Source organism: Antechinus flavipes, chromosome 4 (assembly GCF_016432865.1).
Source record: "Antechinus flavipes isolate AdamAnt ecotype Samford, QLD, Australia chromosome 4, AdamAnt_v2, whole genome shotgun sequence".
NCBI classification, from domain to species: domain Eukaryota; kingdom Metazoa; phylum Chordata; class Mammalia; order Dasyuromorphia; family Dasyuridae; genus Antechinus; species Antechinus flavipes.
This window is the reverse complement of record NC_067401.1, coordinates 463,355,822-463,379,122: the sequence shown is the minus strand read 5'-3', so window position 1 is coordinate 463,379,122 and position 23,301 is coordinate 463,355,822. Positions and strand designations below refer to the sequence as shown.

The following is a 23,301-nucleotide window of genomic DNA, read 5'->3' as shown; positions in this document are numbered from 1 at the left end:
GGTCAGTTTCCCCTCCGCAGCATCGCTGGTCAGTTTCTCTTCTGCAGCATCTCTGATCAGTTTCCGCTCCTAGCATTTCAGATCAGTTTCACCTAACATCTCTCCACTATGTCCCCTTCTCTCTGACACACCTCCTCACCCGGGTTTACATACACCTCACCTCATGATGATCATGGCATTAGCTTTTGGAGGGTGAGAGGGACTTTCTACCTCCCTTCCAGTTCATCCTCTATTCAGTCACTAAAGTGCTTTTCCTAAAGCTCAGATCTGATAATGTGACCCTCTACTAAATAAACCCCAGTGGCTTCCTATTGCCTCAAGGAGCAAAAGCAAAATCCTTAGTTTGGCATTCAAAGTCCTGTCTGTATCATCTGGCTCCTCCTCTTGTCCCAGGCTTCTCACATCCTGTGATGACCGCGTATTTAAAATCAGCTGGAGTCAGGCATTCAAGCCTCAGCCCATTACAACACCCCACTGCTCACCATATACTCTTTGACTCAGGGACACTGACCTCTTGGCCTTTCTACCAACAGAATCCCCCACATGTCAGTTCTGAGAGTTTTTTCTGGCTCCCAAGTCTCTTCCCTCTGATTCCTGGGTTGATCTCTCTCCTCTGTCCCAAGTAGGGATCTCCCTGCCTTTTAATCCCATTTTCATAAAAAGCCTGTCCCAACCCTTCTTAATTCCAGTGTCTTTCTTCCAGTGATCCTCTCTGGAGCTTGTTTAATTTTTTCTCTCCCCCTTGAGACTGTGTGTAGAGGACTATCTCTAGCATTTAGCACAGGGCAGTGAGGCAGTGGCGTAATAGATAGACCACAGGCCTAGAGTTATGAAGACCTGACTTCAAATCCAGCCGCAGACACTTCCTAGTTGGGTTACTTTGGACGAATCACTTAATTCTGTTTGCCTCAGTTTTCTTGGCTGTCAGATGATCCAGAAGAGGAAATGGCAAACTACTCCAGTATCTGCCAAGAAAACCCAAAATGGGGTCACAAAAAATTGGATATGACTGAAAAACCAGCACTTGTTACAGTTCTTGACATAAATAAGTGCTTAATAAATATTTATTGATTGATTAATTAGGATATTCTTTTCCCAGTCTTTTTTGTTATACATAGTTTGGGGAAATAATTCTCCTTTCTTAATCTACTAACAATAGGTTTTATTATATTATATATTATGCATATGATATGAATTATAATATCTGTATTATGTATTGTTATACATTCTTCCTTGAGTACCTATTGCTAGCACGTATTTAAGATTAATTTTACACAGCTTTGGGGAAAAAAGAGGTAGGATAGACTAAAATGCTTAGTGACAAACTCATTTGTGTTACATAGCATAATTTAGCAGTTTGCTTTATTTGAAATGAAATAAAATGAGATGAGATGTTGAATTTCTTTTTGTGAACTCGGGCTAATAGAACATTTTTTTTGTTTTTCAGGTACTTCAATAGCAGTGATAACAATTTACAGTACTGGGGTCTAGACTATCCACCTCTTACAGCCTACCACAGTCTTTTATGTGCCTACGTGTAAGTTATTCATCTTGAATGTCTTCATAACAGTACCTTGCATTTGCAGAGATTTGCCAAGCACTTTTCAGATATTTTTTCATTTGGTCTTCACAACAACCCAGGGATGCAGGTGCTGTTATCCCCATTTTGTAGATTGAGGAAACCAAGGAAGACAGCAGTTAAGTGATTTGCCCACAGTCACACAGCTGGTAAGTGACTGAGGTCAGGCTTGATATCATGGCTTCCTGGCTCCAGGCCTGTTATTTGTGCACAATGGTACCTCCTTGCTGCCTTACACTTCTTACAGTGATGCTAAGAAGTCTTTTTTCTCTAGCACCATTTTGTTGTAGAGAGAAAAAAGATTGGGGTACCTGACTTAGGGAGAGAAGCTTTCCTATAGTTGGGCTTCCCATTACTCCATGTGTATTAGAAGGTCAAAGGTTTTTTGCTTTTGTATTTCATAGAGGATTATACCAATTTAATTAGACTGAACTGTTGGGAGAACTGTTGGCTTTGAATAAATGTAAGCTAATTATCCAGCTTTTCCTACAAAGCAAAAATGTCTGTTTTAACTCATGTTTTTTGGATACTAATATGAGTAGTAGATCATTTGTTGGGTAGGAAAGTTTGCTTTGTGGATTTCAGAGGATCTGAAGAATGTATATTCATAAAATAGTCTGAGTGAGAATTACTTACTATAGCATCTACCTTTCACTTAGAAACGGGATTGTAATGGCTTCCCCCATTTACATTTGAAATGGAGTTCATCAATGACTTCAGATTTGGGGGTTGTGGTAGCTTTGTTTTAGAACGTGTTCGGTATTTTGGGAGACGTATGCACAGCATTCACCTCAGGCCCATGCGTGTGCACACGTCAGTCTTGCAGCTTTGACAGTTTCACATTTTTGAAAAAAATTAGTGATTATTTTAGAAATTTAAAAAAAAATTTATCTTTCCTGTGCTATGTAAAAGGATGATAGTGTGGAATTAATTCCAATGTTTGTAACCTAGCTTACATCTTTTCTCTCTCTCAGCCCCCAGACTACTCCAGGTCCTCTTTCACTGTCCCGTGCTGCCAGAGTGGGCACAAACAACCACAGGCCTCCTAGCAAAGAAGGCACATGTTGAATCCTCGAGTCTGGCCTTTGGGCCTCTCTCCACACTCGTCTCCCACTACTCCCCTTTCACAATTTCTAGCCAAGAAATGTCTATGGCGCAGAGGGCTCCTCAATCCAAACCTAGCCCTTGGTCTGCAGTGCTTCTCAGGGGGGCCGTATGCTCTTTGGGGAACCCCCTCCTGCCCTGCCCTTCATGGGGCTCAGCAAGTGCCTTTGGGGACAGCGTCAGTAAGGGTTTCTCAGGCCCTGTAGCGACCCTAGACCCCTACTTCACAACACAGATGGTCTCCCAGATCTTAAGTCAAGCCAAAGGTCTCTTGTGACCATGTTGCTTCAGAACAAAACTGGCTTATTCTCAGCATAAACTCAGATGCTCTTATTGTGGACAGTGATGGTGGCGAAGAGGTCAGGGGACATCTGGGCTCAAGCACCTCTGTGTTTTCTTTTACAGGGCAGAGTTTATCAATCCAGACTGGATTGCCCTACACACATCCCGGGGCTACGAGAGCGATCAGCATAAGTTATTCATGCGTTCAACAGGTAGGAGAGCACTGTGGTTTGAATTTAAGGAGAGAAGGAGAAGGGAAGAAGCATTTGTGTAGTGCCAACTGTGCGCCAGGCACTGTACAAGCACTCACAGATATTATCTCCCTTAATCCTCACAACAGTCCTTAGGGCTAGCTAATAGTAACTAGGTTACCATTTTAAAGTTGAGGAAACTGAGGCAAATAGGTGAAGTAACTTGCTCAGTCACACAACTAGTAAGTGTCTGGGGTTAGATTTGAACTCAGGTCTTTTTAACTTCTTGTTTTAACCCCTAGCACTATACTCCTTGTATTACCTTGTTGCCAGTAAAACTCAAGACATTTTATTTTTCTCATTTTGGAAGCATTAACAAAGGTAAATTACTTTCTCATTTTAGTTGTTTGTTTGTTTTTTAAGTGATAAAGTCACATCTTTTATAGGGGCTAAATTTTAAAGTTAGTGGAAGGAGAAAATTATCTGTAGTCAAAATTACCTTTGGATATTTCTTCATTTGCCTACAAGGTACAATATAGTACAGTATATGAGCTGTACCTACACCTGAAGAAAAGGAGTTAGTGTTTCTTTAAGACAGAAATTCTTGACCTTTCTTGTGTCCTGGACTCCTTTGGCAGGCTGGCTGAACCTTAGGCAGCCCTTCCAGCCCTTCTCTAAATAAAGTTTTTCAGTGTATTAAATAAGAGTAATATATAGGGCCATAAAGGGAACTGATTATGTTTAAATTGTTGCTAATTTTTTTTAAAAAGGAATTTATGGATCTTAGGTTAAGAATCTGTCCTAAAAGCAGGTATCTGGATCAGAGAGCAAATGAATCTCATGTGGTCATTATGGAAGCATTTGATGTAAATTTTACTTTTAACTCTATCCAGCTAAGCTTTGACCAGGAGAAAGTCAGGAGCCAGGACTTCTACTCGAATAGAAGAAGAAAAAACAGATCAGGACAGGAATGGCAGGAAAACTGAGGATTAAGGCGGTCTATACTCTCAAAGGGACGGCAGTCAGGTACTTCCAAGGCTGCAAAACACTTCCTTCTTCCTGCTTTACTGCGAGATCAGAGAGCCCAGCAGGGACGTTCTGGCTGACCAGGAGGGCCAGCTCAGTCCATGGCTCCCAGTAGTTCTTCCTGCTCAAGGAGAATGACTAGATGATTCTAGGTGGATATTTTCAAGGGGCCCACCCAGCTTATCAAAAAGCTCATGGTATGTAGGGCACTGAGCACTGTGGAAGGCTGAATTCTGGTCACACCTCCCAGTTTGGGCCCCATCCTGCCTACGTAATTTACATAATTCTCATTCTTGTAAGTTAAATACAGTGGGAGATAGTGCCACTGAATTATATGCCAGTATGATGGTACCACATTTACTTGCCCTTAAATCCATCCTGAATTGATCTTAAATCTGATTAGATTAAATAGAAAAGAGAAAGAATCTCTTTTCAAGAGATCAGAGTTTCTGTATAGATAGGTCAGCATTTCTGAATGAATGATGGTTATGTAAACAGTTCTCTAGTCTGCTTGGATAATGGTTCTTATTTTAATTACAAATGATTTTTATTCTACAAAGTAGGACTCTGTGTTCTTTATTTTTTTTCAAGTTAGTTAATTTAAAAAATAATTGTAATTTATTTAACATGCATTTTTAAAAATCGTGAATTCCCAATTCTTCCTCCCTTTAGACTCTTTCTCACTCATCGAGAAGGCAAGCAGCATACTAATAGTATGTGTGAAATCTTACTAAACATTCTCATATAAGCCTTGTTGCCAAACAAACAAACAAACAAAAAGCAAGACAATTTAGTAAAAAAATATGTTCAGTCTATCCTGGGTCCTTTGGAATTGTCTTAATCAGAGTAGCTGAGTCATTCACAGTTGTTCATTCTAATGTTGCTCTTAATGTGTATACAGTGTCCTCCTGGTTTGGCTCAATTCACTTCACATCAGTTTATATAAGTCTTCCTAGGTGTTTCTGAGAACATCCCGCTTGTCATGTCTTAGAGCCCAATAGCATATCACGATCATAAACCCAACTTGTTCAGCCATTCCCCAATTTCTGGGCATCCCTTCAACTTCCAGTTCTCCATCAGCACTAAAAGAGCTGCTATCTACATTTTGTACAAAAATCCTTTTTTTCCCCTTTTCTTTGATTTCTTTGTGATACAGACCCAGTAGTGATACTGCTAAGCCAGAGGGTGTGTACAATTTTGGGCCCTATGGACAGAGTTCCAAATTGTTCTCCTGAATGCTTGGGCCAAATGCATTAGTGCCCCAGTTTTTTCACATCTCCAATAACTGTCATTTTCCCCTTCCGTCATCTTAGTCCATCTGAGAGGGGAGAGGTAGTCCCTCAAAAATGTTTTAGTTGGCATTTCTCTAATCAGTAGTTATTTGGAGCATCTTTTCATAGGATCGTAGATAGCTGTGGTTTCATCTGAAGAATAAGGTTAGGCTGTTTACAAGCCAGAAGCAGCAGCTAAACTGAAAGGCCTGGGGTGATTTTTGCCCTCTGTTCTCTCCGTGCTGCTTTTGAAGGAGGACGTGGGAGGAAGTCCTTGGATCCCTCTGGCTCATTCTGTGTATCTGTCTGACCATCCAGGACGATGGGAGGTGCCTCTTAGCAGTGGGCAAGAAGCTGTTGTTACATCTCCCAAGGGGAAAGCACCTGGAAGAATGGGGGGGGGGGGGAAGCTGGCGCGTTGTTCACCCCAAAAGGATGTTCACGGGCGGTATCTTTTGTCTTTCAGTGTTGATTGCCGATTTGATGATTTACATACCTGCAGTCATTTTATACTGTTGTTATTTAAAAGAAACTTCAACCAAAAAGAAGGCAAGTATCCAAAGAATTTATTTCACGTTTCTCTTCTCATGGAAATGCTTTTCTTGTTAACTTCAAGATGAATGAAGCTGAAGAACAGATTTTATTAGTTCCGCAAAGTCATGCTACTTGGGAGTTAGGTATAATTGTTGGAGGACAGTCTATCTTCTATTAAAGATTTTCAGTTAGAAAAACTTGCTTTACGGCAGTTGTTTTAATGCCCTTTGATAACAATAACAAGATGAATTCTGGAGGATTTGTGTTCCTCTTGTATTTATTGCTAGGGGAGTAGACTGCACCTGAGGATGGCCTCTGGGAGGAAGTCCAAGTGCAGAGTTTTGGAAAGGAGCTGCCAAGGAGATAAGTTCCTGTGTCCCTCTTCCTCTTTAAGAGACTTTCTTCTCTAGGATAGCCAGCCAGGTCTGAGAGGTGACCCCGAGAGTCTCCCCCATTCTCAGCCTTTTTGCTGGTGGCTGCTCTTCCAGAGCTCTGCCCTGGTGCGATACTTGGCAGCCCTTTTAAGTCAGGGAGTGAGATGTTTAGGCAGAAAAGGAACTTTTGGTAGCTGGGGGGAAAACAGCCCCTGAAGGCCCAGTCCCACAGTTTAGGGGCCATTCTGCTTCATTGGGTGCAGTCACTTTTCCCTGTGCATTGTTTCTCTTTAGATTGCGAGCGCCTTTTGCATACTGCTGTATCCGGGCCTGCTTCTGATCGACTACGGACATTTTCAGTATCCTTTCCAACTTAGAACGAAGCCTTTGTGTGTTCTGAACTCCAGGCTTAGGGAGCTCCTGGGGCTGTTTGGATGAGGTTGAATTTCTGTTTTAAGAGAGTACTTGCTTCGAGGCACTTGTCATATTCACCAAAAAAAGGATTTCCCAGAAGTCTTGCCATTCTGAGTTCAGATGAATTGTGTGTTTTCACACCTGGCTGGCCTGGCAGGAAGGTGATGGCAAGTCTTCGGCTCCCTGTGGGAAGCTGAGGAAAGGCGCGGTTGCCGGGTACGTGGATGTGCGTCCAGGTGCTGGAGAACCGCACCCCGGCTCCTGCGCCGTGCCCTGCGTGGGCTCGGGGAGCTGCGGGAGACGGCCGGCATGTCACGGTCTCCTTTCCTCCCTGGAGGAGCCTCAGAAAGCCGACACTCAAACTGAAAACTGCAGGAAGTCACTTCTGAGGCGTGAGCCTGGCTTCTGGTGTCCCTGTCTATACCAGAGAAGAAGCCATAACGCACAGCAACTTGATTGCTTCATTAACAGCTTTTCCTTTGGAAGCCAATTTGTTTTAGTTGTAATGAAATGAATGTGCGTGTCTGTCAAAGGACGTGCAGAGGAGACTTGATTCTGGCTCTCCCGGGGTGTCTGCCTCCCCTCCGCCCGGCGGCCTCGGTCAGGCTCTTAGCACAGAGAGTAAACCCTGGGCGGCTCCTGGGGCAGCTTTTGTCGGGGCGCTGCCCTGGAGGACAGCGGGCAGCGTGGGGATGGGGGCGTTCACTGACTCCGGAGCTCGGGGATGGGCAGGAGCTGACCTGCCCCCAGAGACAGAGGAAGAAGGCCGGCCCCACTGGCGGCGAGTGGCCTTGGTATCGAAGAGGGAGATGAGAAAGGGAAGAGGCACAGGGTGTTGCAGGCCTCCTCCTCCACCTCCAGAAAGGAGCCGAGCTGGAATAGAGTAGGTGGAGGGGACTGTGGGGAGGGGGGGCTTGTGGAAGACCTTCAATGCTGCTGCATGAAGGGAGGGGATGGGGAGCCATGGAAGGGTCTAGCAGCAGAGAAGGAAAGGGGAGAAGTGCATTATGTAAGGGAGGCCGTGATCCAGGAGCCGGGGCAGCGAAAGAGAGGCTCAGGTCTGGGAGCCGTTGGCTATGGGAAGTGAGGAGAGTCAGGATCCAGAATGTGGGGAAGGATGCGGGTGCTGAAATGAAGAGGGTTTGGTACTTGTAGCAACTGGGGGCTGCCCCCCATGTCTGCACTCTGCTGGTCAGTCATCATCCAAAGGCAGAGCAGGCCCGGCCTCTTCCTCTCTTGGCGGATTTTCTTTTGTCTTCACTCCAGCTCGTCCTTTCTGTCCGTGTAGAGCCTCCATTCCATGGTTAACAAACTAGCAAACCAAGGAGGATGTGAGAACTTTGGAGAGTGTGGGGAAGCCGGTCAGCCTCCCGGCCTCCGCTGTTGGTAGCCCCCAGATCCCCTCTGAGTTAAGGGGGTGCCCCCTGCCACCGGGCACTTTGACCCTAAGTCCATGTGGTATTCCCAGACACCACTTCAATCTTTCTTCTCTAAAAGCAGCCCCTCATTTGATCCAAGTGTTGACAAGGGAATGTTTGTGAAAGCCTCAGCATCGTGCCTGGCACATAGTGGGCACTTAATAAATGCCTGTTCCTTCATCCCTTCTTGTCTTCATTCTTGCCTTCCTTCTTTCTTCCCTCCCTTCCTTCGTTTCTTCCTTCCCCCGTTCCTCTTCTCGACCTCTTGTCTTCGGTGCCGTCCTGCTCTCAGCCTTCTGGGTCCCCGCTCCCCCGGGTCAAAAAGCTGCCAGGGCAAATGGCAACCCTAAATACCTACTACAGAATGCGTCATCTAGTGCCTAGGCTCCTAGTGCCCGTGGCAATGATTTCTTTATCAATAATTTCGCTTTGAACAAGCGGTAACGGGTTCTGCTCTTGCGTCTGTTTAGCACTGAAGCACTGGGCCAAGGAGTGAGTGTTACTGAGACAAACAGAGGCATTCCTTGTCTTCCAGGAGCTTCTCATCTAACTGGGGACATGGCCCATACGTGGGAGGAAGCACTGGGGTGGTGTTTTGAGTCAGGGGTAAAGGGCAGGTCTGAGAACAGAAAAATGGCTGAGTGCATTTGATTCCAGAGCCAGAGGATCTAGAATGGTTAGCTTGGAGCGGGGAGGGGATTGGTGAGGCTGGCAAGAAGGTGAGCAGAGACTAGAGAGTGGGTGGGAGTGCCAGTGAGGAAAAGGGCCAAGCTTTGGGGCTTAGTCTCGAGTGTGGGCAGCAAGGCAGCTGGGGAGGGAACTGGGAGATGTTCCACAATTGACCCTCACAGTCCTGCTAGTCCTTTCCTCATTTTACAGATAAAAACAAGTTGGTGGAAGAAAAAGTGCCATGAAAATAGGGTGCATTTTGGTTATGACAATTGGTAGTGTTTTAATACAGCAGGTTTATTACTGCTGATTGAATACACATGTATGAGAAATCAGGGATTCTTTGTACCTGAACGTGTGCCTGCTGGATATGCTTTTTGTTTTCAAGCTTTGAATGCACTGAACATTCATTGACTCGGTTGCCTTCTTGCTCCATTATTTGAGGACAAATTAAAATTTAAGTTGTACCAGTTGTAGAGCTTTTAATCCCGAACAGATCATGTGGGTTTTGCAGGTCGTGCTCCTTACCTTTTTATCACCAGTACTGCTTCAGTGATTCATTTCTATTTGTTTCTATCTTTTAAAGAATATTCGAAGTTTTTTAGAGTACTTTATTCCACCTGAGAAATTGTGCAGTCCTGGGTAAGCTTTCTGCCTCTGGTGGATATTTTCCTTGATATAGAAACATATATAACTGTGTAAGCCTCGGCTTAGCTTTGTGGGCCGTTCTTGGCGTGTCTCACGACTGGGATGTCCCAGGGTCATTGGCGTTCTGCCTGGCCATAAATTACAAACAGATGGAACTTTACCATTCCTTGCCGTTCTTTTGCTTTTTGCTGGGCAAATGCTTGAAGAAAGGCCTGAAAGGAAAGGGGTGAGTATATTGGAAGTGCTGAAATCCAGAAAATGGCTCCAGGGACACATTTGGTGCCCCCCAAGCTGAGCATCCTTTGCTTCCCATGGTCCTACGGTCAGTCGTGCCTGGGGTCTCCACGGCCTTCTGGCTGCCCTTCTGATTTCCTTGTCACAGACCTCCCCATGGATGTGTCCAGTTTGCATTGTCCTAGTTTGGTGTTCCCAGAGTTCTTCCCAGAATGCAGGAAATCTGTTTTGATCTTCCTAAAGCAAGAGGGAAATCTGATTGGGTCAACCCCATCATCCTCCACTCAGTTAATTCCAGTGGCTCCTCTGTCTCCCATCGCAGGATCCAGGACAGAGGGCTCAGAACCCTCTCCCTGATGCATGGCTGTCCCTCACTGCCTCCTGCAGCCTTCCTTGGCTTTCTTCGAGTCCCCCAGCTGTGTTCCTCCTTACCCTCTTCTTCCTTTCTCGCCTCTGGTCACCAAGCCTTAGAGCATTTTGCCGTATTGTCTGCCCCAGCGTGGAACAGCGGCCTTGACGTTTTGTCCTCGGCCTCCAGGTTCATTATCCAGTTGGCAGACTTGGTTCAGTCAGTTGACTTGGGACTAGTTCTTGCTAGTGTCTGAATCATTCTGGCTTTTAAAGGGTTAAATCCCGAGACTGCCATAAGGGGCACTTTCGAGGAGACAGAAAAATGGTTTTCTAGGAGGAGGGGCTAGGTCTTTGAACTGAGATTCAGACAGTGAAAAGAGGAATCAGAATGATGAGTGAAACCAAGGCATGGAAATGGGGGCCGCAGGAAGGGAAACAAGCATTTGTTATGGGCCTACTATGTGCCAACTACAGTCTCATTTGGTAACAAAGGGGATAAGATTAGAGGTGCAGAAGGAGAGATTAGATTGCATATTGGGGGGCAGTTGTAGGAACCCCATCAAATGGCCTTAATCTTAGTACATTAGAGGCTAGAGCATCTCCTGCACATGTGGTTGGGGTTAGGAGTGGGGCTTGGAGCGCGAGGCAGGGGAACAGAAGAGAACTTCTGAGCAGCAGGGAGGTCCATCCAGTGCAAGTGATTAATCAGGTTATCTCAGGGAAGGGCAGCAGCCTGCAGACCCCAGAGGAGAAGAAGGTCCATCTCCTCAGGGACCACACCCAGTATTCTTATCCTGCTGATGGAGTCACATGATCTGGTGGTTTCATTTTCTCTGCTCAGTTTTTCCTTTTTTAGAATGAAGCTCAGAACAATTGTTTTCCCTATTATTTCCTCTCCCTGTTGAGAGAATATTGTCCCAAACCCAAAGATTTGCTCATCTGCAGCCCCTCTAAGTCGCTAGTTTTGTGATCCACAATAGGGAAGTAGTAGTTGTATCCTCTATCTGCCTGGGTTGTCCTTAGTCTAGTCGTTTGATGTTTTTCTTTCCTCTCCTCTGCATTATGGAGCTCTGCTCCCCCTTTGTGAGATGTTTCCTTTAAGTGAGGTTTGCCCCGTGCTGCCATTTTTCCTTCATAAACGCCCTCCTTGCCCCTGTACTCAAAGTACATTTGAAATGTTGGGACATTCTGTGCGACGCTGTACGGCCATCTGAGTCTTAAGTGCTCGTTCCCGGCCTCTGCAGGCATCGTCTTGGGGGAATTCTGGAGCCTTGCACTCACCGTTCTGTCCCCTACTTTTCTTCTGTGTCACTCAGTTTTACAGTTGGAGCTGGACTGTTTTCTCCCCCTCTGAGTGCGCACTGAATTTCGCTGCATTGTTTTATTGATAACATTGTTTGAGTTTGAGACAGTGAACAGAATTTAGTGGATTGAGAGCCCGTCACAAAGCCAGGAAGATTCAAGTTCAGTTCCCTTCTTTGACCCCCACTGGCTGCAGGATACTGAGCTCTAGCCAAGCTCTCCAAGAGTTCAGGGAGATGCTAACCTCCTCGGAGAGATCCTTACCCCAATTAAAGTGAAGGTCCAATCTCTATTCTCTGTTATTTGTTTTGTTTTTGCTGAGGCAGTTGAGGGTGACTTGCCCAGGGTCACACAGCTGCATTTGAATTCAGGTCCTTAAGGGTTAACTTAAGGGCTGGTGCTCTATCCACTGCACCACCTAACTGCCCCCTGCCCTCTTATTTGAATTTAAATTTGAGAAATTGTTTTTAAATTGGCTATGCTATTATTTCTTCCTGCTGCAGTTAAATGGTAGCCAGGGAGAACATGCCCTTTGTCTACATTTTCATCAGATGGGAATTTTTTTGCTTGGGTTTTAGGCGGGTTACCTCCCCCAGAACCCTCCTCTTCTCCCTCCTTCTCCTGGCCAGCCTCCGTGTTTGGTAATATCACATACATTTTGTCTCTTGGCTTTCCATGTGAAGGGAAGGAAGCGGGAGAGTCGTTTCTAGGATTAACCACCTCCCCCACCCTGCTTGTCTTTCTGCCCCAGGTTGCTGCTGCTCGTTAAGCTCATGGCTACCGTGGCTGCCACCTTTGCTCTCTGCTGGCTGCCGTTCTGTACACAAGGGGAGCAGACCCTGCAGGTGCTAAGAAGACTCTTCCCAGTTGGCCGGGGACTCTTTGAGGCAGGTTTACTGACTTTCCTCGAGCAGCCTCCCCCGTGATCTTTAGGGTTTCATGTAGAAGACCTACAGTGGGTGTAACTGGAGCTGAGCCCTCCCGCCCACCCTCTTTGCCAGTTCCCTAATCCGGGATTTAACCCCGAGCTCCACTGGCAACTTCTAGGACAGTATATGAGGAGCTGATAGTGATGCCGTCGTCAGACGCACAGCTCAGGCCTCCATGTCCCCACTGAGCTGCATCCCATAGTAAATGGACGTGTCAGAAGATGCAGCTCCAAAGTCCGCAGCTCTTGGGAGAGAGGTTAGCCAGCCTCCTGTTTCTTCCTTCAGGCCAAGAAATCACTTGGAAAACCTCAGAAACAATCAGGACAGTTTTATTGGCGCTCATTTTTAACTGAAAATTTTGAATCCTACCCCAATTTTATCAGTCTTCTTGATGTATTATAAAAATAGGTGTGTTCAACTCAGCCATTAGATTATCCCCAGTCCAGAGGCTTTTAACTAAACTGAACCCCAGCCAGCATGTGGAGATTCGATCTCTCAAGGAGCACTAGACAGAAGCCAGCCAGAGACGACACGTCCTTCAGGGCGCTGACCCTGAAAATCTGGCCCGTTTTGTTGCGGAAAAGAGAAGTTTTAAAGGAATTCTAGTTAAAGATCCAGCTTCCTTAGTTTGACTTTTTAGAAAAATAAAAATCTCTATCATATTTTAAAATAATTTTTACATATATCTGCCCAGGGTTTATGAGGAACCCAAGAAGGTGGGAGTTCCTATGGACACATGTGTTTATATGTTATTTTTACCCATAATTGACTCAGATAAGTTTTATGTGAGCAGGAAATTTATTTCCTTGGCCCTTCATTGAAATAAATCAGAAGAACTCTTGTCAGCAGAGCCCGGCCAGGGGAGGATTGTGTGGCTCTCGCACGTCGTCTGACTCAGCTTCCATTTCAGAAATGGCAACAAATGCTGATGGTTAGAACATTTCTCGCTGGCATCTTAAGTGTTTGCTGGCCGGCGCTGCCAGGCTCCCCCGTTCCCTTCTAATCCCGGTCAGCAGCAGGACCATCTCCTTGCTGCTCGCACAGGATGGTGGGAGGACGGCTTACTGCCTTCTCGCTCTTAGGCCTTCACAGCTGTGACTGAAGCAGCTGTGGAGAGGGTGGGTTTCAGGCGCATGAGAGCTGGGTTACAGATTTAATTTTGAAAGTGATCCTAGCACAACTGCTAATGTCCTTAAACTTCTTGATTTATTAGTGGTTAACTCTGTCATTGCTAGCAGCAAGTTAGGCTATTTTCAGTCAATTCAGGTACGTAATAATAGCATGTGGGGAAAATAGCCTTTGTGATTTAGAGGATTATATTTTAAAAATTTTTGCTGCCATCAACAGCTTTGGGAGGCAAAGGAAGGAACTCTTGGCTATTTTGGGCACCTCTTTCCTAAACTCTCATTAAAAACCGTACCTCAAAAGCCTGGACGTTATCTGCTCTCCCTTACCTCAGGGTAGAATATATGGAAAGGTGGGCTTTTCTTAAATTTTGGAAGTTATTTCTAAAATAATAACAATATGTTCACATAACAAAAATCTAAAACGAGCCATTCTCTTTTAAGGATAAAGTGGCCAACTTTTGGTGTAGTCTCAATGTCCTTCTGAAGATAAAGAGCCTTCTCTCCTCTCACACTCAGCTGATGCTCAGGTAGGCGTTCTTGCAGTAAGTGCTGAGTGTCCCCGGGTGTCCCGAACGAGGGATTTTGCAGCTCACCGAGGGCCCGCCCGGCTCTGGCTGTGTCAGCCCTTTGGACGAGAGCGCTTCTGAAATGGACTGTTTGCCTTTAAAAAAGGAAGGAAGAAGGGAGGGAGGGAGGGAGGGGTGAGAGAGAGAACACAGACCTGAATTGCCCACTGATGTGCTTGGGCTGTGAATGTCTCACCTGGTGCCTGCCCCAGGAGAAGGTGGTACCCCAACACTAACGCCCCCCCCAGGGATGAGCACTTCCCCTCCCCCTCACTATGGCCTCTCTCCCTGCTTCTAGTCTAGGCTCCCCTGTGACCTCTTGGAGGGCGGGAGATGGGGTGGGGGTGGGGGCCGGTCCTAATAGTGATGCTGCCATAATAGCCAGTAGCTGGCACTGATGCAGTACCTGCTGTGGGGGGGATTCCTGGCCTGGCTTTGAGGTGGGAGCTGTTCCTGGTTCCATTTCGGTTAAGGAACCGGAAGCAGGGCCGGTGACAGGCCCAGGGTCTCCCGGCTGAGCCTCCCTTTGGAGTAGGGCCTTCCTGCCTCTAGGCCCGGGTGTTCCCCTGGCCCCCAACCGCCTGGGCCACCTTTGTTGGTATCAGGACAGCCGTGATGTATCTGTTCATCTGCCAAAACTTAAATGTGCTTCCTGAGCTGAAGAGTATGTGTATAATAAAAATTAAGGGATGGATTGTGGGAAGGGAGCTTGGGCCTGCAGGTACCTGGGTATGTAAATGCAGTGTAAAGATGGGAGGGGGCAGAGGAAGGGTCGGGGGCGGGAGCCAGGCCTGGTGGGGGAAGGGGTGGGCCGCCATCTTGGGCCAACCGGGCCTTTCCCCCGCAGCTTTGCTCTGACCCTCCTGAGCCTACTTCCGGCGTGTGTCAGACTGACCCTTCAGCCCAGCCTGAGGCGCTTCCGGTACAGCCTGGTAAGTCCATTCTCCGGGCCCAGGGTCATCCTCGTTCCCCTGTGAGGAGGCGCGTGGGGGTCTCTGGGGGGTCGGGCGGGAGCAGCCTTTCTCCTGGAAGGGAGTGTATTTTGTGCAAACAGCGCGGCCTAGTGGGGCTGGGTGGGAACTGCAGCCTAGCCCCGGCTGTCGGGTGCAGGACGGCTCCGGGGTCCCGGCTCCCGCCCGGCCCGGCTGCTGTAGCCTCCCTGCGCCCCGCCTCCGGGGCTCCCTTAGCGAGGGTCCGGGGCTGCGGAGGGGGCTGTGCTTCGGGAACGGCGGGAAGTCTTCAAAGGATTTGCCAAGCGCCCGCGATAAGCACCGGGCCGTTAGACGTAGGGACGGAGAGTGACCGCGGGAGCAGAATCCCGGCTTTGGGCAGCAGGTATTGGCCGAGGGGGGTTAGAAAGCAGGAGCCCAGGAGGGGCGGAGACGGCGGGATCCTGAGTCATTTTTAGTCACGTCTGACTTCTGACCTGGGACGGGGATGGGGGGGGGGGGTTGCAGCGGTTCGCCATCTCCTCCTCCAGCTGAGGAACCTGAGGGGCCAAGGCTAAGTGGCGGGGCCGGGCTCACACAGCTGGGAAGTGTCTGAGGCAGGATTTGAACTCGGGTCCTCCTGTGTACGTCAAACCCAGGTCCGGCGCTCTGTGTGCTGTGGCGCCCCCTGGAGGCCCTTAGCTCAGCCGCCCCGCCCCATCCTTAAAGAGCTTGTTTTCCAGGCCTAAGCGCACACCCGCAGGTGCCCCTCCCGAGACTCCAGAACCTTCCAACGTCGCCGCCATCTTCCCCTTCCCCCCGTCCTCAGAGGCGCCCGCTGCTTCCCAGAGTTCCCGGCGCTCATTCCGTCCTTTCGCTTAGGGGGGTGGCTTCCTTCCTTCCGCTCCTGTTGCTGCTTCCCCAGCATTTGGATGTTCTTTCTGCCAACTTATTTCACAGCTTAAAAACGTTCTCCAGAACCACCGACGGATTTATTATTCTGAAGTGGGACTTTGTCCCCTAGTCTGAGTCCGGGTGATCCAGGGCCGTTTTTAAGGGTCTCTGTGGGGGCTCCCAGGACAAGTAATTTCTGAGAAGGAAAATTTCTCTTCCGAACGTGATTTCTCCAAAATCCGTTTGTTTTCTTAAACTTGAAAAACCAAATTATGAACTTAAACCCCTTACTCACTTTATAGCACATTGTGAGAAACAAGGTAGCTTTGAGGGACTGCCGTGTAATGGTGACATGATTACTTAATTTTGCAATCTCCGCAAGCTTTGTGCCATTGTTTCTCTCCGGGATCTTAGAGGCTTTGCTGCTTAGGAATGAATACATTGTGAGTGGTTCTTCTTTGTAATAATGTTGTCTCTAAGTGTTTCGTGCAAAGGCAGGGATTGATCTCAGTGAGTTTTATTCAGATCAGATCACGCATGTCTTAAAGGAATCACTCAAATTACGATGTGGATTTTCTACGTATTGACTTTATGTCCCATTTTCCCTTTTTTTCCTCCTGTAAAGGTTGCCTGCGCTTTGTCATTCTTCCTGTTCTCCTTCCAAGTACATGAAAAATCCATCCTTTTGGTCTCTTTGTAAGTAAAATCTTGTAACCTGTAACATTTATAGATGGAAACATCCCATAATTTGCACGTTAGCCGGGCTTTGGAAGTACAGTAAGTAAAACAGACACGTGCGCTTGGGTCCCCCACATGGGGCCTACTGGTGCTTGATAAATTTTGAAGAATGGAGTGAACAATGAGCGGGGTTGATTAGCCTCTTAATGGCTCATAGGGTTCTAGCTTGGTTCTAGATTGGGAGCCAGAGGAGTCTGACTTTTACCCCTTCCTTCCCCGTATTTCTTCTTCTGGGCATCGAATGTGCAGCCGGCTTCAGAGGGGGCACTGCCAGTCTCCAGGTGACTGGTGCCTCCCATTCTCCCTTGAAGTGACAGTTTGTGAACCTTGTTTTGAGTATTTCCAGAACAGGGAAGCCCAAAGTGCTGAAATCCAGCTGACTGGGGAGGGTGAAGGAAGGAATAATAATGGGACGTTTGAGTTTAAAATCCAGCTATTTCCTTTCTCCCTTCATATGCTTCAGGTGGGGGGAAGGGACATTTGTCCTGGTGGGGCCCGCTAGAGCCAGTTCAGACAGGCTCACAAGACAGCGGGTGGCAAATCAGCAAGCTACCGGTTGGTGCCTGGTGTGCCACAGGCTGCTTGTCTAAACCCGGGGAGGCAATGGGGAAAGTGCAGGAGAAATGCCCACCTTACTGGCTCTTCAGCACTTAGCACCTTCACCCCCAGCCCAGCCTGCAGCCCTTCAGGGGAATGGAGGAAGGTACACGGAGTCCAGATGAAGGGAAAATACAGATGTGGCTGGTCCTGGCATTGTCTGGGGGGAGCCCTAGATCCTTGGGGGGCACATAACAGACTCATTGCCCTTGGATCCTTGTAGAGCACATGACAAGCTGTGGAGTCTCTGTTGTGACCTTCCTGGGCTTAGCTGTCTTCCTAAAAGGTGCCTTCCATGAGCAGCAGGGAGGGGTGCTTAGAAGATATTTTCTGTGTAAGGAAAAACTGCCTCCAGCACTGGCAGAAGCCCAGGCAGCTTCTGGGGAGCCAGAGTCTCCCCCACTGGACCATTAAGGACCTTAGCTCATGTGCAGTGTTCTGTGTCTCAGGCCAGTGAGAACAAATCAGGGAGGTAGAATATTGTGATGTTCTAGTTAAAGAGCGAAAGTTGGATATGCACTTCTGTTTAGTCAGTACATTAAAATATTTTTCTTTCTCATTTTAGACCAGTCTGCTTAATTCTAAATGAAGTTCCCTTTATGTCCACATGGTTTTTGATCGTATCGACTTTCAGGTGAGTCAGACCTTTGTGTAAATAAATAAAACCTTTGGTTTGGGGGTGTTTGTCCCTGTTCTGCTTCCCCAAGACTCACCGCCTGGGCCTGGGTCTGTCTTCTTTTCCTCCCCAGTATGCTTCCTCTTCTCCTGAAAGATCAGCTGGCGCTGGCCTCCGTTGTGACCACGCTGGGCTTTTCTGTAGCCTGTGCAGCTTCCTTTTCGATATTTGAAAACGTCTCTGAAGAAGAACTGCAGTTAAAAGCCTTTTCCATGTATGTTCGGAGGCACATCCCTGGTTTCAAGATTCCTGCTAAGATGCTAAAAACGTGGGTAAGTCACTTGGTTGTCAGGATTGTCATGTTGCCCGTGTTTCTCTGTAGAGGTGGCAAGGCTCCCCGATCGTTATGAGGTATCCTGTGGCCCCAGGTGCACCCCTGCCCGAGGATGGAGGCTCAGGAGTCAAGAAGAAACTTAGCTGCCCAACAGCTTGGCTTTGCGTCTGCCCTGAGCGTCACCAGGAGCCGTTACCGAGGGCCTCTGGGGGCTGAGCGTGTTGGGGAAGCCTCATGGGATGCTGGTCATAGTGTTGAAAGTGCGGTTTTCCTCTGGGTTGTTGGAGAATCGAGGAAAGCAGGAGCCAAGGGAAGGCGTGTGAAGCTTTTGGCTACATGAATAAGCCACTTGTTAGATGCATGTTACATATTTCCTTATTACAGACTGGAACTTTTCAAAATGAAAGCATTGTTTGCATAATATAAGAAACCCCGGCATCGCCCTAAATCATGTGACTATTCCAGACAAGACCATGTCCTCAGAGGCTTTCCTCCACAGAGTTTGAAAGAATATTTTTCCTAGCCCAGAATTTTGTTTTTCTTTCATTCTCCCCCTTCCCCTAAGGGTCGTTCATTTGACAGTTCTCTCTCTCTGAGCACCCACTGCTTTAAGGGTCGTCCTGGTGCAGGTGAGGGAGCGTAGGATAAGCGGACTTGCCCTCAGTTTTACGGTGTCACATGGGAAGAGCCAGGATAAAGGTGCACCTTGAAACAACCCAAAGTTCTGCAGAAGCAGAGTTCTGCTCGCCTCACCACAGCCTTGAGAAGACGGTAGTGCAAAGTGTGATCCCCACTTTATAACTGGATTGGCCTCCAGCTCCGGGTGGAGCCAGAGCTTATGCGTCCATTCCACTGCCCCGTGGAGCCTTCCCAGCAAATGAGAAAGCTCACTTGGGGCTCAGTGACCATGGACACTTTCCCTCAAAAGGACAGATTCATCCTGAGCTGTGTGGTTTGGGGAAACTCCCTGAGCAGCCCAAGAAGGCTGAGTGCTCGGGCTCTGGGGATTTTTTTCTTGTAAGTAGGTTTGGGGGGAGCCCTCATTGAACATTCTCCATGTCTGACCTGATGTTTATTGCCAAAGGGTCGAAGCCCTTTAGATAGCGGAGAGGGGAGCAGCTGGTGGCTGCAGACCCAGTATTCTGTTTTTTGAGGTGACGCTTCTCAGAGCGGACGCCCCGTCAAATGGTAACTGCCGCGTATGATCTGAAGGCATTGAGTCCCCCCAAGAAGAAACTTCTGGCCATGGCAGAGGCTACGTGGTCTCGCCTCGGGCATTCTGGAGGCGGCTCATTTTGGGGGGCTGGGTCTGTGCTCCCCCCTTGCTTTCCCCTCCCCTCCAGGCGCTCACACAAGCCAGATTTCTTGCATGTTCCCCACAGCAGCAGTCAGCGAGAAGGTTCAGATACTTCTATTTGTGAATTGATAATGAGTGTTCTAACTGCTGCCCAACCTGAACATGGGGACATCGGACGGCATCTCCACCGGGTCCCAGCCAGCTTGGAAACTCGCTGGGGGCTTGGAGGAGGGTCACAAGCCAGGAAACCTGGATTAGATCCACCTTGTGTTGCTCCTGGCAGAGGCCTGTGACCGTTGCCACCCCTTCTGTCCCACAGGCCCCTCTCCTCAGACCTTTTCTTCTTGTTGCAGTTTGCGGTCTCCATGATGACAATGAGCCTGCTGAGCCTTGGGAGCATCACCATGGAGCCCCCCCGCCGGCTGCCAGACCTCTTCCCCGTGCTGGTGTGTCTCGTGTCCTGCTTGCACTTTCTCTTTTTCTTGATCTACTTTAATGTTTTAATTCTATGGGATCACAGAAATGGAAGAAATCAGAAAAAAGTGAACTAGCTGCCCCCAAATGCACAGAGCCAGATAACCTTTTAAATGTGATCGTTGGACTATCCAAAAGGGAGACTCAGAACTAGGGACCATGGGTGGAGAGACAGGGAGCCACGTCCACCACTGCCTTCAGCCGAGGGACCCAACTCCTCTTGCACTCCCAGGCACAATCAGCAGGCCGGAATTTGCACAACTAGTTCCTTACCCTAATGAAATCACAAGCTTGGGTCCAAGTCCCCCCACAGAGGGACCAGAGTACCACCGAGCTGCATCTTTCTTAGTTACGCCTTGGCCGTGAGAAGGGAGGATCTCCTAAACGTTGATCCTGAGAAAGGGGAAGGTGAGCTTCCTGATGATCCCTGAATTGCTGTGCTCTTGGCTTGTTCGCATAGGCCCTGGAGCTCGATGGGACCTTTCCAAGAGGACACTCTTTGAGATACCAAAATTCAGATAAAGACTTGCTTTAGGAGTTGTGGCTGTCCCAAAAGAGCACGTGTGAACTTTTCTACAAATTTAATTGGTTTCATCAAGCTTTTAAATAATCTGGGAAATTCAGATATTGAGGGATTTTTTACAAGTTAGACAACAGAAAGTTGTTTGAAATTTGTCAGGTCTTCAGTATGGTCTCATTTGGACATAGGTGTAATGGGCACACATTTATTTTTACAAGGCTGCAAGACTTGTCGAATGCTCATTTACTTTATACAACTAGAAATTCGTTTTTCCCCAATTTAAATCAAAGCTGTACCTTAACGCAGGCTCTCTTTTTGAATTCGTCATCGTTCTTGTCTCTTCTCCTTGGTTTCTCCCCCTTCTGGGGTCATCCACGGTATTTCAGGCTCTGGATCTTTTTCTCATGTGACCAACAAAGACTGCCAAAGCTACTCAGTAATAACTGGGCCTCAGTATCATACTTCATGTTAATATGACCCCTTAATAAGGGAGAATGAGTCTTTACTTGCCAAAGCCCATTCCTACCAAGGAATCCCAGTATGAATGTCCTATCTTTTCCTCATCTTAACCTCTGCCATATTTTCCTTTTGGATTTTGTTTAAAAAACATTTTTTTTTAATAATAAAGGAAATCATGTCATTTCTAGATCACCAAGAATTAATTTTTAAAAAAATGTGTTGGTAAACGGCTTCCAGGTCACCCCTGATGGCACTTTCAAGGGTGGCTCTGGAGAATGGCCAGCTGAGAGCGGCGTGCGTGTGGGAAGCGTGTGTGGGCAAGTCAGAAATCCTGAAGTGTTTCTTTCTCAGAGCAAGCACACACAAAGACTCACAGGGCGAGTCAGCACAGCAAGCAGCCTTGAATCCTTGCCGCATCAGCAGGATCCCCGTTCCCCTTCCATGGTCGCTATCTGTAATCACTGTGCCCACATGTCAACAGCGGGGCTGGTGGGGAGAGCCTTCCAGTGATGGCTTCAGCACCACGTTTGCATTTAATACTGAGAGGGACTGGAACGAGATCCACGAGACCATCAGTGTTTTAAGAAATTTCAAGTTTTATTTGTAAAGGCTTTCATATAAATTGGGATAGAAAAATAAACATTTCCATGAGTGAAATTTATTTTCCAATAAACAGTGGATTCCGTTACTAAAATGAAAACTAGTTCCATTATTAGTTAAATGAGTAAATAAAAAGGCAGATTCCTCTCAGAAAGTTTTCTGCATGTCTCTCATGAATTTTTTAACATGTCTTGAATAGTTAACACAAAGGTTTTTACCTTCGAAAACTGAAAAATTAAGGCAATGATCTGAATAATTCAAGTTGAAAGCAGTTTTCCCTAAACTCTGGATATTTTGGGTCCAAGTAATTGAAAGCAGTTTGATTCTCACGTATCGGCCGTTCGCAAGCTTTGCATCAGGCACCGTGCTAGGTACAGGAGGGATGTGGAGACAAAAGGCCGCCGCCAGTGGGCACAAACTTGCTAACTTGGAATACTAAAATTTCTTCTTTTAAGTGGTTGCTGTGGAATGGATGCAAGGCATGTTTACCTTGAATCCCAGCTGAAAGACTTGGTTGGGGTTCTGTCCCACAGGAGTGTCAGAAAATGGGCATCCTGATCCAGTCCCACAGGATGGGTCACAGGTCAGAGTTCCTAAGGAATTACTAGTGCGGAGACTTGGGCCGTTTTGTTCCTTGGCGTAAAGGGTAGTAAATGAGTGTTTGCTCTGACGTCTAATGGTTCCCTCTGGGGGGGCTACAGATGAGGACTGCCGTCATCTTCACCCCAGTAAAGTTGGTTGTGGGCTCCTTAGAATGAGGGGGGCAGGGATACCCATGTGTCAACTACATGCATGGATGTAAGTCAAGGTCCTTGATGGGGAAGAGCTCGATGGTGCGCTCCGTCCAAATGACAGCCACAAGCCGGGAGCAGGCTGCGCAGGCCCTGCTTGAGGGGCGGCGGTGGGAGATGGAGCCGGGCGCCTCGGGGATGACTGAGCACGATGGCTTCGAGTCTGTCTCAGTTTCTCAGAGTCGCTGGGAGACAGGGCCACGTGCTCCTTGCCATATGAAACATACGTTTTGTGCAGCGATCTTTTTGCTTTTGTCCTTCATGTGGCCTCCAGGGGTGATAAAGTGAGAGCCACCCGATCCACGCCAGGCCCAACCAGGGAACGGAGCGCGGCCTCCCAGCTGTTCCGAAGCCAAGGCTCCGGACACCATGAGGCCACCCGGTGACAGCTTGAAGCAAGGTAACTTAACCCCTCGTTCCCTGTCAGGCAAGCTGCCTTGCGTGTGGGGCCTGAGAGGCCAAAGCTGGTCTTAATGCAGAAACTCCACTCGAGGCTGTGCCGGTTTAATGTTTGATGGCAGATTTAACATTTGGGAAATTGCCTAAAATCTGGAGAAAAGTCATTTGGTGCTAGAACGGGTCCTTGCATGTTCACTTGTCTTCTGGATGGCTGAGGGTCCCAGCTTTTTGCATTTGGCTTCTTCGGGACTAGTCTTTACCCTCCCCCTTTATACACTGTTTGCCCATGAGAACGTGAGCTTCCTGAGGGTAGGCATGACCTCACTTGCTTATATTTGTGTCCCTAGCACTTCGGAGCTAGTGGACTAGTTGTCCTCCTTAAAATACCATGTGCTTTTGTCCAGCAGTTCTAGAGCAGTCAGGCCCGAGGGGAGTCCTAGAATCCAACAGAGTCCCTGCCCTGAAAGTACTTACGGTCTATTAAGAGTCTTAGGATCCCGGCTGGGATCCTTGTAACATAATCCTGGAAGTTGCTCGAGGCTGGAAAACCGTACAGTGAGAAATCCGGGAGGTGAGAGTTGGTTTTCACAGAACCGGATTGGGCCGGGAATGAAGTCCTGGCAGCAGGTGTAGC

General features: G+C 47.7%; 1 protein-coding gene and 1 long non-coding RNA gene across 2 annotated transcripts in view; one reads left to right on the top strand and one right to left on the bottom strand.

Moving 5' to 3' along the window:
- Window positions 1-21,631, top strand: part of ALG6 (ALG6 alpha-1,3-glucosyltransferase) — a 44,512-nt gene extending 22,881 nt beyond the window's left edge. Inside the window, exons 4-15 of the mRNA XM_051999522.1 lie at window positions 1,448-1,537; window positions 3,089-3,177; window positions 5,920-6,002; window positions 6,656-6,720; window positions 9,545-9,736; window positions 12,149-12,284; window positions 13,895-13,980; window positions 14,867-14,951; window positions 16,468-16,538; window positions 17,743-17,811; window positions 17,927-18,125; window positions 19,778-21,631. Of these exons, the coding sequence (XP_051855482.1) occupies window positions 1,448-1,537; window positions 3,089-3,177; window positions 5,920-6,002; window positions 6,656-6,720; window positions 9,545-9,736; window positions 12,149-12,284; window positions 13,895-13,980; window positions 14,867-14,951; window positions 16,468-16,538; window positions 17,743-17,811; window positions 17,927-18,125; window positions 19,778-19,975 (1,363 nt within the window). The 3' untranslated portion in view covers window positions 19,976-21,631. The remainder of the gene's footprint in view (window positions 1-1,447; window positions 1,538-3,088; window positions 3,178-5,919; window positions 6,003-6,655; window positions 6,721-9,544; window positions 9,737-12,148; window positions 12,285-13,894; window positions 13,981-14,866; window positions 14,952-16,467; window positions 16,539-17,742; window positions 17,812-17,926; window positions 18,126-19,777) is intronic.
- Window positions 12,642-14,860, bottom strand: LOC127563214 (uncharacterized). Its single transcript, XR_007953922.1, has 2 exons — window positions 14,426-14,860; window positions 12,642-14,114 (listed from the first exon to the last, which is right to left on the bottom strand). It is a non-coding gene; the product is annotated as an uncharacterized LOC127563214 (long non-coding RNA).
- Window positions 21,632-23,301: the final 1,670 nt, after the last annotated feature.